General features: G+C 46.3%; 1 protein-coding gene across 8 annotated transcripts in view; it reads right to left on the bottom strand.

The window, feature by feature from the left end:
• Window positions 1-15,286, bottom strand: part of DOT1L (DOT1 like histone lysine methyltransferase) — an 89,790-nt gene that overhangs the window by 59,788 nt on the left and 14,716 nt on the right. For all 8 annotated transcript variants that reach the window (XR_014616732.1, XR_014616733.1, XR_014616734.1 and 5 more), the window contains exons 2-5: window positions 10,846-10,889; window positions 8,377-8,451; window positions 6,088-6,151; window positions 766-994 (exon numbers count right to left, since the gene is read on the bottom strand). Coding sequence is in view for 5 of the 8 variants with exons in the window: in XM_084221301.1 (XP_084077427.1) it covers window positions 766-994; window positions 6,088-6,151; window positions 8,377-8,451; window positions 10,846-10,889 (412 nt within the window). In the remaining 3 variants the exon portion in view is untranslated. The remainder of the gene's footprint in view (window positions 1-765; window positions 995-6,087; window positions 6,152-8,376; window positions 8,452-10,845; window positions 10,890-15,286) is intronic.

Raw genomic sequence — 15,286 nt, 5'->3', positions numbered from 1 at the left:
CATGTTTGGGGATTATCTGGAAAAAATGCTTGTGAAAAATGTGTATTTTATGATTGGCTTTTTGCAGATATTCAAATGAATATTGTATGTGTTATGTTAGAAGGTGATGCTGTATTGGTTTTCTTGAGTGGTGTGTGAAATATAGTTTTAGGTTATAACATAAGGTTGGAGTGGAGACCATGCTGTGTGAGATAATTTTTTTATTAAGAAAGGACTCGCACCGAGATGGCAGCCACAGGACACCTCAGTCTTTCAGACAAAAATAATTTATTGCCCCATTATCAGAAGAAATGAACTTCTTCCCACCTCGCTCAGCCCTGAAGACTCCGTTAGGACTCAGAGGAAGAAGCTGACACTGCCCAGACACAATCCTGTGTTTGAATGGAATTGATGCATCGTGTATGAGGTGTATGAATATGCAACAGGCTGTTGTTTTTAAGGGTTACTCCTCTGTTAACTGTGTCCTTTTTCAGGCTTATTTTGCCCAGAAAAAGGTACCCAGACATCCATAACTCTTTGTTTCTATTGTCTCACATTGTCCTAATCCAAATTGTCCAAAATTATTATTACTCTAATTATATTGCTATTTTTACAACCATTTTATTACTGTTAAACATTTAAAATTTTTTTTAAAAGTGATTGGCGTTTTTGACAATGCTTATCCTGTAACACAACCCCCAGCCCAGGGGGTTAGCAAATATGAAGTTTTTAAAGTATAAACAAAAAGAGAAAGCAAAGGAGAAAAAGGAATTACTGCTCACTTACCACTGCCCAAGTCAACGAACAAATCATCCTCTGTCATTTTAATCTCATCAATCATTTGTGCCACCAAGTCAAAGGAGGTTTCCCCGTAGACCTCGGGCGAGAAGGGCTCGTAGTTGTTGAGTTTCTCGGGGTCGGTGACCGAGTGGTTGTAGACCTGCTGCAGGATGTGCCGCAGGAGCCCGTTGGAGGGACGCGTGTTCAGCTTCATGGGCTGCGTGGTGCCCTTCCACTGCAGGGAGCAGAGAGGGATCCTCAGATGGTTGGAGCTACACTGCCTTGTACAGCCAACCTCTTGACCACAGGTTGTCAGGAGCCAGGACATCCCTCTGGCTGTCCTGAGCAGCCAAGACCCCTGCCAGGGGTGTCAGGGACCCTGGCACAGAGCCCAAAGTGCCTGTGGTTTTGATTATGAGCCATGGAGCAAGTCCCCAACCTCATATGAGGATCTGCAAGCCACGACAAATTAAATAGAATAATAGTGAATTTATCACAAGGTGAAAAAGTAGATTTTAGGATTTTTAAAATAGGGATTCAGGGGGGCAAGATGGAGGGATCTGGGCATGTCCAGCCCTTGTTCTTCTTCTTGGCCTCCATCCTTTGCTGTGATGGTGGCACTTTTAGATTGGTTTAGAGTAGAAGCTCACTGTCTAACATAGGTGATAGGTACTGAGAAGTAATTGTAAACATTGTATAGGTAGTTTTTAGTATAAAGACATAACACCACCCTGGGGGCAGGCAGTGCCTCTGACCATCTTGCTGAGCAACCTCGGCAGGACAGGAGACAGAATTTTATAGATAAGATACAATAAACAACCTTGAGACCAAGAAATGAAGAGCTCTGACTCCTTCTTCAAGCGTTGAGCTGGGAAAAGAGACTTTCCAACTTTTCTTGGGGTCACTCTGACAAGCAAGAGACCCTGACAACAGGTGACAGACAAACAGCCCCTGCTGAAGAAACCTTCTCCTGATAAACCGTGCTAAGGAAACCCCACATCCCTCCTGGCAGCTCTAAGACGCTCCAGAAAATCTGTTTGGACATTGTAGACTCAAAATTGTTGGCATTTTGAAAATTTTCTTATGGCCACTTTTAATTGGTTTTTTTTTGTGTTGATTCAGTTTCTCAGGGCTTCAGCTGGCCAGAGTGACCCCCAGATGTGTCACAAAGTCTCTTTCCCCAGCCTGGCGGTTGAAGAAGGAGTCAGAACTCTTCAGTTCTCCTTCTCAACGTTGTTTATTTTGCTTCTTATCTATAAAATTTTTTCTTCTTGCCTGCCGAGGTCCCTCCAGCAGGTCAGACAGAGACACTCTGACTGCCCCTGGGGTGGTGTTATCTTTTTATATTAAATACTATATGTACATTATTTACCATACCTTCCCAATACCCATCACCTATGTTAGACAGTGAGCTTCTACCCTAAACCAATCCAAAAGTGCCAACATCCCAGCAGAAGATGGAGGCCAAGAAGAAGGAGGAGAAAGGCTGGACACGCCCAGATCCCTTCATCTTGTCCCTTGAACCCCATTCTAAAAAACCCAAAAATCTATTTTTCACCCCATGACAAACCAATTATTATTCTACTTAGACTTTCATGGCTTGCAGATCCTCATACAAGATTGGTAATTTTCTCCATGGGTCATAATCAAAGTCACAGGTGTCTTGTGCTCTGTGCCAGGGTCCCTGAGCCCCCTGGCAGGGGTTCTGGCAATCCAGGACAGCCAGAGGGATGTCCTGAACTCCAACATCAGTTGATCCTTCAGAAAAGCTTTCTTAACAATATAAAAAACGGGGAGTTGTGGAGGCCCTGGGGGGGCATCCCCTAAGTTACACCCCCTTGGCTCCTTCCCCTGTTCCTGTGTCTGTCCCTATGTTCCTGAGCCACTCCCTCCCATTTCCCATTTCCCTGACTGCCCCTCATCTTTGTACTGCCCCAGACCAGGGTCAGCCCCTAGAGAGGGAGAGCTGGACTCTCCATGTGTGTGTGCTGGGACCTGAACATCTCACCATGCAGCTGAATTAAACATCTGTGCATCTTATGCAAAGGCCTTTTTTGCTCCTTTACCCTGGACTTCACTAGCAGCAATTCAGGCTGCAACAGGTTGGCTCTCAAAATTACTGTGTGAATATTAGGAAAAGCTTTAGTGATTGTGAGAAACTGTTCACTTTGAAAATTTAAAAAGGTTTATTAAACCTTGACAAAAATACAATGAAAGAACTGTATTAGGGAAAAAGCTGCAGTGCTGGGAACTGCCTCTCGTGCCTGCCATGTGGCCAGTTCATCTATAAGATGGATGCTCAGTCTTTTATACCCCTGGGGGTTGCATCAGCCAGCCCTGGTCCTTCCCAAAGTCTGTCAGTCAGCTCTTCTGTGCCCTTTATCAGTGCAAACTGCTTTCTTGTAACTGGAGTGGAGATCAGGTGTTGCCATGCTCACCCCCTAAGCACCCCCAAGCTTTGCCATTCCCACCTGCCCACGCAAGGGGCACATGTGCAGCCTTCTTACCTGGCCTGGACAGCCCAGGCTGTCTGATGGTCACAATGCAGGGGGAAAGGGAGCTATGGGGAGCACAGAGGACATCTAAACTACAGTAACATAACTAGACATCACTAAGGCTTTTCTTAATATTCACACAGCAGTTATCTTTAATTGCAAGAGCAAATCATCTCCTTAGCCATCTAGAACAGTGATATCTAGTTATGTAGTTTAGATGTCCTCTGTGCTCCCCAGAGCTCCCTTTCCCCCCTGTATTGTTGCCATCAGACAGCCTGGGCTGTCCAGGCCAGGTAAGAAGGCTGCACATACCTGGGGCAGGTGGGAATGGCAAAGCTTGGGGGTGCTTGGGGGTGAGCATGGCAACAGCTGATCTCCACTCCAGTTACAAGAAAGCAGTTTGCACTGATAAAGGGCACAGAAGAGCTGACTGACAGACTCTGGGGGGGCAGGGCTGGCTGGTGCAACCCCCAGGGGTATAAAAGACTGAGCATCCATCTTGAAGATGACGTGGTCTGCATGAGGGGCAGCTCCCAGCACTGCAAATTTTCCCTTATATAGTCCTTTCATTGTATTTTTGTCAAGGTTTAATAAACCTTTTCAAATTTTCAAAGTGAGCAGTTGTTTCTCACAAGTGGGACGAGGGTGAACCCACCATGGGGACAAGGCAGTGACACCAAACCCAGTGGGGAATGAGGGACAGGCCCCTGCCAGCCCCTCACCCTCAGCCTGGGCTGCAGGTGCTGCCTAAAGATAAAAACAGGGATGGAAATGGAGCCAGGCTGGCAGAGCTGGGGGGGCTCACCTGGACAGGAGAGGGCCCTGGGGAGAGCTCAGAGCCCCTGGCAGATCCCAAGCCCTGGGACTTGAAGCCAAGGAGTTGGAGCAGTGCCCTTGATTTCAGTGAGAACAGAAATGGGCTCAGATGTGTTCAGTCCTTGGGAAGCAGGGCTGGAATCAGGAATTGGGGACTGAAATAATCTGCTTTGCTGTGCTGCGAGAGCTGGGGCTGCTCACCTGGAGAGGAGAAGGCTCCAGGGAGAGCTCAGAGCCCCTGGCAGGGCCTCAAGGGGCTCCAGGAGAGCTGGAGAGGGACAGGACACAGGGAATGGCTGCCAGTGCCAGGGGGCAGGGCTGGATGGGATCTTGGGCAGGAATTGTTCCCTGGCAGGGTGGGCAGGCCCTGGCACAGGGTGCCCAGAGCAGCTGTGGCTGCCCCTGGATCCCTGGCAGTGCCCAAGGCCAGGCTGGACAGGGCTGGGAGCAGCCTGGGACAGTGGGAGGTGTCCCTGCCATGGCAGGAGTGGCACTGGATGGGCTTTGAGGTCCCTTCCAACCCAAACCATTCCATGGTACTGCAGAAATTGCACCCCAGCAGTTGCTCTGCACTTTGTCACACCTCAATTAACAGGAAATTTCACAGGTGATAAAGGGGAACCTAAAGAGATGACAAATAATTGTCAATGTAAGGGACAACACTTTGGGGTGGGTGTCAAGGTTTGTTCACTCCTTTGCTCTTTGCTCTCCTCACTGAACTGATGTTGACTGTCAACACAAGAACAGGTTAATTTTGCTCCAGGAGCTGTCACATGGGAGGGATCAGATCACTCAGACTGGGAGTGGCAGGAAAGAGATGGAAATCAAGCTTCCTTTCTTCTTCAGAGAAAACCCCATCCTAAGCAGAAAAGTTGTTAAGTTTTAAAAATGTCTACCTCTCCCCTTGATAAAAACAAACCAAAAAAGGGCAGTTCCAGGACCCCTCCTCAACTTTCCTGTGATATTCAGGGAAGGAAAAAATTAAACCCATCAGGTTTGCCAGTTGAGATAGCAACTGCAAATGCTGAATAGCTGCTAATATTTAGCTATTAACCAACACAGACATGAAGGTGCCTGAATCCAAATAAGCACAAGTTTTAAAGACCCAAAATATTAAGAAAATCCCAGCAAAAAAGGCTTGTTGTCATAATATTGCATATTTCAAATAATTCCCACAAGCACAGCAGAGAAAAAACCACCTATGCTTTCAAATTAAGCAGAATAGTAACATTATTCATTGTTCAGGTTTTGCTTCCTCCAGTTCCACCTTTTTTGGGGGTAAGAGAACCAAAAAGCTCATTAAATTGGCCTGAAAAGAGATTACATTCTACTTTAGCCAGTGATTTCACAGGTCAGAGCAGCTGAACTGTGGCAAGGAAATTCCTAAGCCATGGATCACTTCCACAACACACAGGAGAGTTCATATGGATTATTTAAGTACCCATAAGTCACAGATTTCTCTGTGCAAAAGTCAATCTATATGAGAAATCCCTGTGTTAATTGTAGATAAACTTTTCCTTCTCCCTAAAGGCAAGTCAGCTGTTTCCAAGTGCCAAAATTACAGTGCCAGAAGTGCACAAGGAAGAGGAGCAGCTCTGAATTTGGGAACAAAAAAGTGGTGTTTAATTCCCTTTCTTTCTGTAGGAATGTCCCTCCAATACTAACTCCTTGACTGCCCAGGTGTGATCAAGAAAATAAGTTTAATACCAAACTCGAGCCCCCCAAAAACTGGAAGTGCTGGATTTTGCTGATGTCTCAGGCTGTTCCTGGAACACCACATTTGTCACACCTCAAATAACAGGTAATTTCACAGGTGATAAAGGGGAATTTAAAGAGATGCAAAAACCAATTGGGGTGGGGGGAAAGGTTTGTTCACTCCTTTTTTCTTTGCTATCCCCACTGAACCGATGTTTAATGCAGAACTGAGTCAGTCACAGCTTTCTGCTGTTGTTCACTACCTGAACTCAAAGGTGGCACACAAAAACCATGGCAGCTTTTTGCCAAATTCAATACTCACCAACTGGTGGATGCTGTCAATGGCTCGGTTGTACTTGTCACACAGTCTCTGCATGCTCTCAAAGCTGGGGGGAGAACACAGGGGCAGCTCAAAACAGGCAAGTTTGAAGGTAAAACCTTGTGCTTTTCCATCCTCTTTAGTAGGTATTTAGGGTTTGCTTCTCTCAGGGTATGTAATTACATACATAGATTTAAGACTTTGTTTCCTTTAAATAAAATCCCCAGCAGACCAGGAGTACACGACAAATAATATTAGTTCCTTTATTTTAAGTCATACTTTGAGTACAGCCCTTTTCCTGGTAAACTTCTGTATTCTCAGAACCTCTTCTCCATACTTTCAGCTGCACAGAAATTTAAGAGCTGTGTACATTTTTCTCCTTTTTACTGTCATCTCTCCACCATAATCAGTCCTGAGACAAGCAGATGCTTTTCCAGAAAGTCACCCTGGGAGTGAAAATGCAGACAAAGGCAGCACACAGCCTAAACCATCACCCATCAGGAAAGCCTGGGGATTGCTCCATGGGCTGCCTGGGATTATGGTCAGCCCAGGCAGATGCCCTAATGACACAAGCTGAGAGGATTAAATCAATTCATCTCAGGCCAGGAAAGAAAGCACATTCCTGGGAACATCAATGGTTATGTAACCAGACCCAGAGAGCAGCAGCAAAAACAACACAAGGAGTTCCAGGAGTGACATTAAACCATGGGCATTCCTAAAGCTGGGAAGGGATGGGGGGCAGGGGACATCAGAAGGGACACTTGAGTCTCTTGTGATCCTCAGGGCCACCACACTGGCCAGGACACCTCTCCCATCAGCTCTCCCAGCTGCCTGTGCTGGTTTCCATGCTGGGAAAAGCAAGGCTGCAATGGGGTTTGTCTGCATTTCCATAACCTGCTGCTTCTCCTTCACATCCCTGCCTCAGCCCATCTGCTGCCACGGATTTTTCCAACAAATTTTTTTTCAAAGGAAGAAAAAAGACTGAAATCATTACCAGAATTCCAGTTCATGACTTTCTAGAAAAGCTGCAGGAAGATAGTGGGGGGTGACTTTGGGGAAGAGAGGGGTTTTGCTTTTATCCAGCATCAGTGCCAACCACACTGATGGTCCCCAGTGAAACACATCCAGTGAGGATGTCAGAACCACAAAAACTACAGTAATGCAGCTGCTGGGAGTAATCCACAAATCCAAATTAATGGATTTTAATGACAAAGGATGCTTGACCTTGAATATTCCTTTTGTATTTTCCAGGGGGGCAGGGACTAACAAGTCTTTCAATGAAACAATGAAAATTGAGAGAAGAGGAAGAAATACCTTAAGTAGATCATGACAGAAATATCTAGGGCTGGGGAGGTTCAGGTTGGGAAAGGTTCTTTCTCCCAAGGGTGCACTGCCCAGGCTCCCCAGGGAATGGTGCCAAGGCTGCCAGAGCTGCAGGAGCTCTCAGGGCTGCTCAGGGTGGGGGTGTTGGGGTGGCTGGGCAGGGACAGGGGCTGCACTGATCATCTCTGTGGGATCCAACTCAGGATTCTGGGATTCTACTCACAGCAATGCAGTTTCATCAGTAAACTTTCTTCTAACAGTTTAGTCATTCTGTGCACTTGGATAAATTCAGTCTTTCCCATGAAGGCAACCAGGGAGGTTTTTGTAAACTGCAGCTTGAGCATCCTCCCTTTTCCCAGTGTCAGTGGAGCCAAGTCCATGCACAGAACCTCAGAAGTCTCCACAGACACAGCACAGGTCAGGATCTGCCTCTCCCAGGAGGGGAATGTCCCATAAGAGACATTCATTCTGAACTGCTTGTGGGCATGAACTCCATGGAGCTGAGGCGCCTCAGAGCCCCTCCAACTGCCCACAACACTCCTGGGAAATTCACCTCTGAATTCAGCCCCCAAGCAGCAGGAAGGGGGGGAGGGGAAGGTGCAGCTCCCACTGCCACCCAGCTCAGCCACGGCCTGCTGAGAACAGGAATTCCTGCTTACTACAGGAGCAGGAACCACTGAGATTCCCAGCCTGGCCCTGCTCCAAGGGTGCAGATACCAATCATTGTTTCACAGTGAGTAATTCAATGTACAGCAGAGCTGCACTGGAGCTCGTGGAGCTTCCAATTATGTCCTTAATCCAACTGCCTTTGCCAATGTTGCTGTTACACATTTCCTACCAAAATAACTCCAGCAGAGCCTGAAGCCAGCTCTGAGAGAAAACTTCAGTTGGTAGTGTCTAAGAATAACCAGTTACACACTGGTTCACTACACCCTCAACTCCTGCTGGGAACAAAAACATTCCTCTCACCTTTTTGTATCATAGTCAATTAAAACATAGTTTTCCATGGCAAGCTTGAGATCTGGGATTTCTTCACAGACCCACCTAGAAGGAGAGAAGAAATAATGAATAGAGGTATTGCCAATTAAGTGTAATAAGGTCATTTGTCTCAATTTGGACTGCTTTACATGAAGAGAGGACACTGCAGCTGCCCTGGGAGCTCAAAGTAATTCAGCAAAAAGGCAGACATCATGGGAAACTGCAACAGCTCACATTTGTACTGAATAAACAGCAAGATGCCTGTAGACACTGGCAGGAGCATAAAGCTTCAAAATGAGGTGATGAATATATTCCACGTGTCTAAAAATACTCAAAGTCATGGCTGATGTTAATCTAACATAAAATGCAGAAGTGCAGCATTTCCAAAGAATTCTGATGCTGCAGGAAGCTTTGACAAGGCTGAATGTGGAGAAGACATTTCCCACAGCAGCCCAAAAACTCTGTCACCAACCACTCAGTGCACTCCTCTGGGGAGTGCCTAAACTGCTCTCACACCTTACACACCCAAGCAAAGCAGATTTTTAGAAGTTATTTTGGTAAAAGACCCCTTTGATACTCTGAATTAACACAGCCCTGTGTGCTGTGGCCATCAGAAAGGGGAAGCACATGCCCACTTGCAGTGCATCCAACAATGGCAGCTCACAGGAGAGAGCTTTACTTGTGGAATGGAGGAAGATTAATTCCCTTCAAAGGCAATTTAAAAGCCACAGAAGCTTTGCACACAAATTTCCTCCACAAATATCAAATTGGAAAGCACTGTCAGCATCAGAAAAACCCACATCACAGGATGCATTCCAATAGAAATCACAGAATTTCTTCCTTGTGAACTTTGCTCCATTCTTCACTATTAAAATGGTGAATTAAAAAAAAATGCTGATGACCCAACAGTTCTGTTCCTTCTGGCTGATTCACACATGGCTAATAACTGCACAGGACAGTGAAAACCAGAACTTGGACATGCATGGCTGGCCCTCCTCTGGTACCTCACATCTCCCACAAAAGCACCAGGGCTCAGAGGGAGTGGCTGGAGTGGTTGGTGCTTCTTAAATCCCAGGAACAGGCAGTCAGCAGCTGGATCCTTGTGCCCATTCCAGCTTGGGACATTCCCTGCCTCCACTGCCTGATGAGATAAAGGCTTCCCTGCATTCTCTCACCACCACTTTCACAACACTGTGGGCACTTCACACAAGGCAAAAGCAGCACGAGAGCTTCTGACACCAAGTTCCCTCCAGCCTTGCTGAAAACAGTTGTGAAACATTACCTGACCCAACTGCTTCCTAAGGCAGCTTCCCTTTGCCTCCAGCACAGAAAGCACCAACCACCCCAGCCCCCCCCTCTGAGCCCCTTGGAAAGGGCCTTCTCCACACCCCACTGATAAATGATGCCACAAAACCACAAAACACAAGATCTTATCCCCACCAGTCCAAGCAAACTGGCAGCACCAGTGGCAGTGTTTTGTAGATAGAAAAAGAAACTCCTTTAGGGGAAAAATGTTCAGCTCCAGCCTCATTCCACACCCTCTGCCCCCCAGCCCATGGGAAATGCTCTGATTTCAGGCATGTGAGAGATGTTATCAAGCACTTGGCTCTCTCACACTCACACTGGGAGCACACAAGACTCACTGCCACCTTTGCCTTTGCCATCTGTGACCAGATTTTGAGCTCAGGTGGTTCTGCAGGTAAAACACCTCCTCCCTCACCTGTACCTGCACCACCCAAGCAGTAAACCCTGCTGCAGACACAGCCCTGAGCTGAGCCAAGGGCAGTCTGTGAGGATCTAAAACAGTTAACAAGAGCAGCTTTGTAATGGGGATAACTCATCTTCATCCCTCAGCTGGTTGGGGAATTCGTGTAGCATTTATTAAAAGTTGTTCTTTGGCAAGTCCCCTCCTAATCCTGCTGAAATAACAGCAAGTCACGTCCTGAGAGCCTGTGTTGGGAAATCCTCTGACTTCCTGCTCCTCTCAGTTGTCTTTCACCTTTATCCTCCCATTTTCCCCATGCTGTTCCAACTCTATCAGCAGGATTAAGAGCAATGCTACAGGGAGATCATTGCCAAAGAACCCAAATGCTGCAAGATCACAGCAACAGGGGAAACAGAGAGGGTGGGCAGAGGCAAGATCAGGACATAACACAGCAAGCCAAGGATGTTCCCTTAACCTGGTCTGTCCACAGCTCAAATACCAACTGCCACAAGTATTAAAGCTGAGCACCAGCACTCATTTTGAACTCTGTTCACAACAGAATGGAATATGGCAAGATAAAACAAAAATCTCTTTGGCAGGGAGCTCTGTATTGCAGCAAATTCAGCTTAGAAAAATAACTCAGAGCTGCTAAATGGTAACTGCTGCCCTCCTGTGTGCCCTGACTCCAGCCATCCATTCCCAGAGCTGCAGTGAGGCACAGGAAGGGTCCCAGGCAGGTTGCACCAAGCACTTACCGAATTGTCTCAATAATTTCATGAGCAGCATCATGGTGTTTGTCCTGAAATTAAACAAACAAACAAAAAAAGACACATCAGGTGCTGTTTTTCAGGAGTTTACAGAAATTAAAAACACACTGTTTTTTAGGATACAGGTGTCAAGCATACAGGGAAAGGAGTCTTTGAATTCTACCCATTAAAGCCATCAAAATGAGCCCTCTAAGGAAAAATAAGGCTTAAGGAAATAAATTTTTTAAGTGTCTCTGACTGAACTGTCATTCTACTCATTTCTCTGTCATTCCCTGCAGTTAGGGACTGTGTGGCTGGGGATTATGGGACTGAAGCCTTTGGGATTGTTGGGATGCAGCAGGTACTTGCCTGCAATTTGCCAATGAACAGCTGATTCCCTAGGCCCAGCATCTGGCACAGGCTCCCAGCTCCAGATGGGCAGTGAGATTCTTGCACAGGGAATGGCTTTCCAAAATAAAGCATCCAATAAACAGTGGGAGCAGATGTCAGTGCAGGAAAAACAGCCTCAGAGCAAACAGCAAAAGGCCTGGATATGCAGCCCTGCTCATGAACTGAAAGCCAAAACACACCAAACCCTGAGCATCACATACCCACACCAGGCTGAGACATGGAGGTTTGCTGATTTCATTTGGGAGTTTATTCAGGAGCAACAGAAGCACAAGTTATTACAAATTCATGCTAAAAAAGCTCTTGGAGCTGCATTTATATGCACCATTGTACAAAAAAGTTCTATTTTAGGGAAGCCACAGGAGTTCCTCATACACATTGATGTATCCAGCCTTAGTTACCAGAGTCCATCTGCACAAAGCTGGGGTTATATTTAGACATTTGTTTCTGCAAGTTGCTTTGACCTTTTAATTAGGAGTCTTGTATCTACAGCCCTTCCAGAAATACAAGTGCAAAGGCTCCCTCAAATCATTTCCCTTGCTTTGTGCTGCAGAAATGTCATTTCTGTAGAGTTACCAGGGGAAATTCTGTAGCATAGGGCAGAGAGAGGTAACAAAGCAGAGGACTGGGGGCAGGGAAAGGAAGGGAAGGCAAGAAGAAAACCACTGATGGTTGATAACAGCAAATGGTTGGATTATCTCATTTTCAAGACATGGAAGGACATGATCTGAGTCAAATGGAAGCATTTTCCATCATTATCTCAGCTTTCCCATTTTCAGGAGGAAACACATTTTCCCTTGTATATTCCCACTTCATGCACTTGGGATCAGCCAGGCCTGCAGAAGTTCTCATTCCAAGAAATTTGTACACAGCCCTTTCAATGCCTAGTTAAAAATCTCAGGCAAGAATTTCTGAGGTCTGCCATTCTTCCAGTGCCTTAAAGGGCTCATAAACAGAAGGGAGAGGAAATTTTAATATGGGGAGTTAGTGATAGGACACAGGGAATGGCTGCCAGTGCCAGAGGGCAGGGCTGGATGGGATCTTGGGCAGGAATTGTTCCCTGGCAGGGTGGGCAGGCCCTGGCACAGGGTGCCCAGAGCAGCTGTGGCTGCCCCTGGATCCCTGGCAGTGCCCAAGGCCAGGCTGGACAGGGCTGGGAGCACCCTGGTTTGGTGGAAAATGGAACTAAATTATATTTAAGGTGCCTTCCAACCAAAACCAGGCTGGGATTCTGTACTAAAGCTCTGAGAGAACACAATTTTACCAGAAAAAAAAGCTCTTCTTTTCAGATGACAAAAAGGTAACTCCAAATCTAGAAGTCACGAGCAAGACTAAGCCAAAAAAAACAAATTATTCCAGCTACAACACAGAGAAGGAAAAACAGCCAACAACAGTAGCCAGGACACTTGGGATGGATCACAGAGCCTGGAGCTGAGCACTGCCCTGGCCACATTTAACAACCTGCTGCTGCCACAGCAGCACCCCAAACACCACAGAACAGATTTGGGGCTGTGCTTCCTCCAGTCTCCTGGGCTGGGACAGCCCAAAGCTTAGAGAAAACAGCAGCACCCAGAACCCAGTCTCCCAGGAATGTCACGCAATTCTTTTGATAAGTGTTGGCCTAGAAACCAGGGAAACAAACTAAAACCTGCTCCTGCTTCTCAGTGCACAAATAAAAGAGAATGTGTTGTCTCCTCTTTTCTCTGTGCACTGAAAGGAGGGGACAAGGAGGGAGGAGAACTTCTCTTTCTTTTCATTTCTTATCTGCCAAGTGTAAGAATAACCCAGGACAGCAGCTCATCCATAAACATCTCCCAGAAATGTTCATGTTTCACTCCATGCAGAATCATCCCAGCAGAGCCCCCCTGGGCTGATCCAGCTCTCCCAGTAAACTGTGTTCCTGCAGAGTCACAATTTGCTTTATCAACATAAGCACATTATACCAGAAAAGTGAATTCAGGCTTATTCTGGCCTAACCATTTTCTGGGAGGAAGTTCCATTCCCCACTGCTGGGGTTGGACACTTGCAGAGTGAGCAGAGCACATGAGAGACCCCTGGTCCTACAGGTCTTCATGAAAACACCTCTATAAGCGACAAAAATGTTTAATTTACAGATTCTTCTGTATTGGGTTAAAAAAATTAGTCTAAAAATAGTAATAATAAATCACAATTCACTTCTACAACTACAGATCAGCCAATTGAAGTGACTTTGCAAAACCTCATATGGAAGCTCCAGGCAGAAGGGGCCTTTGAGCTTAGTTTGTGACATTATCTAGGAATAAAGAAATCCAAACCAGTTCCACATCTACTGCTGCTGAGCTCCCCATGCTGAAACACTTCCCAAGTTTACTTCACTCTCAAACAGACTTTGCCTGAGCAGAGAAGCTCCCAAGGTCTCCAGCAAATCTCGCCAAAAAAAATTAAATAAAATAATTTTTTTTTTTAATCCAGTAGGATCTCCTACATTTCTTCAAAGCAGAGCTGGCTGTGGAAAATTGAGGGAAGGGGGAAACATAACTGAAAGGACTACAGAGCAGCTTCTCTTTTCTTAGAGAAACTTCCAGCCCCGTTTCATCATTATGGTTGTATGATTTAATCAGAAAAGACATTGAACAGCAACAAGCATCACATCTGTGTTCAGGCAACTGGACATGGCACTGGCAGGTGTGGAGAGATAGCATGTAAGAAAATAGTGCAGAAGGTAGTCTCACACCTGAGGAGTTGCAGCTGTACTGATCACCAAAGATTAGGAACAGGCCTGCCCTTAATAGGCCACAGCTGTGTCCAATAATGAGAGTGCCACAAAAGAGTGGGTTGGCTGTGCTGAGAGGAGAGTTGGGGTTGTTGGCTGTGGAGAAGGAGTCAGTGCTCTGAGGAGCTGCCCATGAGAAATCACCGAGAAAGTACGAGAGCTTTGAAATATGATGACAACAATTGGTGAGCCTGACGTGATTCTGATGTGATCCCATGGTGATTTGGGCAGAGAACTGTAGAGAGAGCAGTAAGGAGGTGATCCTGTGGTGGTTTGGTAAAAAGGACTTAAATATTAAGCAATGTGATCCCAAGGTGAGTCAGGAAGATGACTGCAGACCTAAGAGAAATAAGATGGTAGAGCTTAGGAGCTGAGCAGGTGGACCAAGAGCCTGGGAGCCTAAAAATCCAGATGAGTTGTAGCCAGGCAGACCTGAGCCTGAAAGAAATGCAGGCAAACCTCAGAGCCTAGAAGTCTGGACAATGTATGAGACACCACCCCCAAGAAGAAGCGTGCTGGGTGTGAGGGGTGGATGCTACACACTTATTTGGCATGTTGGAGCCAGCCCTGCACCCCCCTGCCAGGGTATGGCTGCAGTCCACAGAGGCACAGGGCAGTGCTGGGTTCCCCCAGAATGGCAGTGAGTGCAGCAGGACACAAGCTGCAACACAGAGCTCTGAGAGGCAGAGCTGCACAGACAATATGTAAGAGAAGCCTTCTAAAATTGTACAGTGACCATCTCCACAGTGACCTGATGTGATTGGGATTGGGCTATAGGGCGAGGTGCAGCCAGAGATGGAGCCCAGCATAGCCCTGAGAGCAGCAGGGGATGCTGCCTGCTCCGGACCTGACAGGCTTGGACACCTGGAGTACAGGTGAGCTGCTGGGGACACAATGGGAAATAACATATCGAGAGAAGAACAGATTGCTTCATCTACATGGAAAACAGCAGGGCATGAGAGGCTTGCAGTAGAGCACTAATACAACAGAGAACTGTAAAACGAAGACAAGAATTAGTAAAACAGCCATTGGATCTGGGGACAGAGTAGCTCTATCATTCAGTAGGGTGTATTCCTTTGCTGATGAAACATGCATTTTGTTTGTGAATTGCAACTATTAATCTTTGATTTGGCATAAGTGAAAGTTTATATTCCATAACCATAAGTACACTCGACAGATACTAGATCAATGTTGTTCAAGTCACATAGCTATTGATAAAATTATGTAACTGTTGATTTGTTACTACCCTAATATATGGCCTTTAACTTATTCTTGTGAGTTGTCTTATAA

Source organism: Fringilla coelebs (genome assembly GCF_963513975.1).
Source record: "Fringilla coelebs genome assembly, chromosome: 24".
Classification (NCBI taxonomy): domain Eukaryota; kingdom Metazoa; phylum Chordata; class Aves; order Passeriformes; family Fringillidae; genus Fringilla; species Fringilla coelebs.
This window is presented reverse-complemented; position numbering and strand designations above follow the sequence as displayed.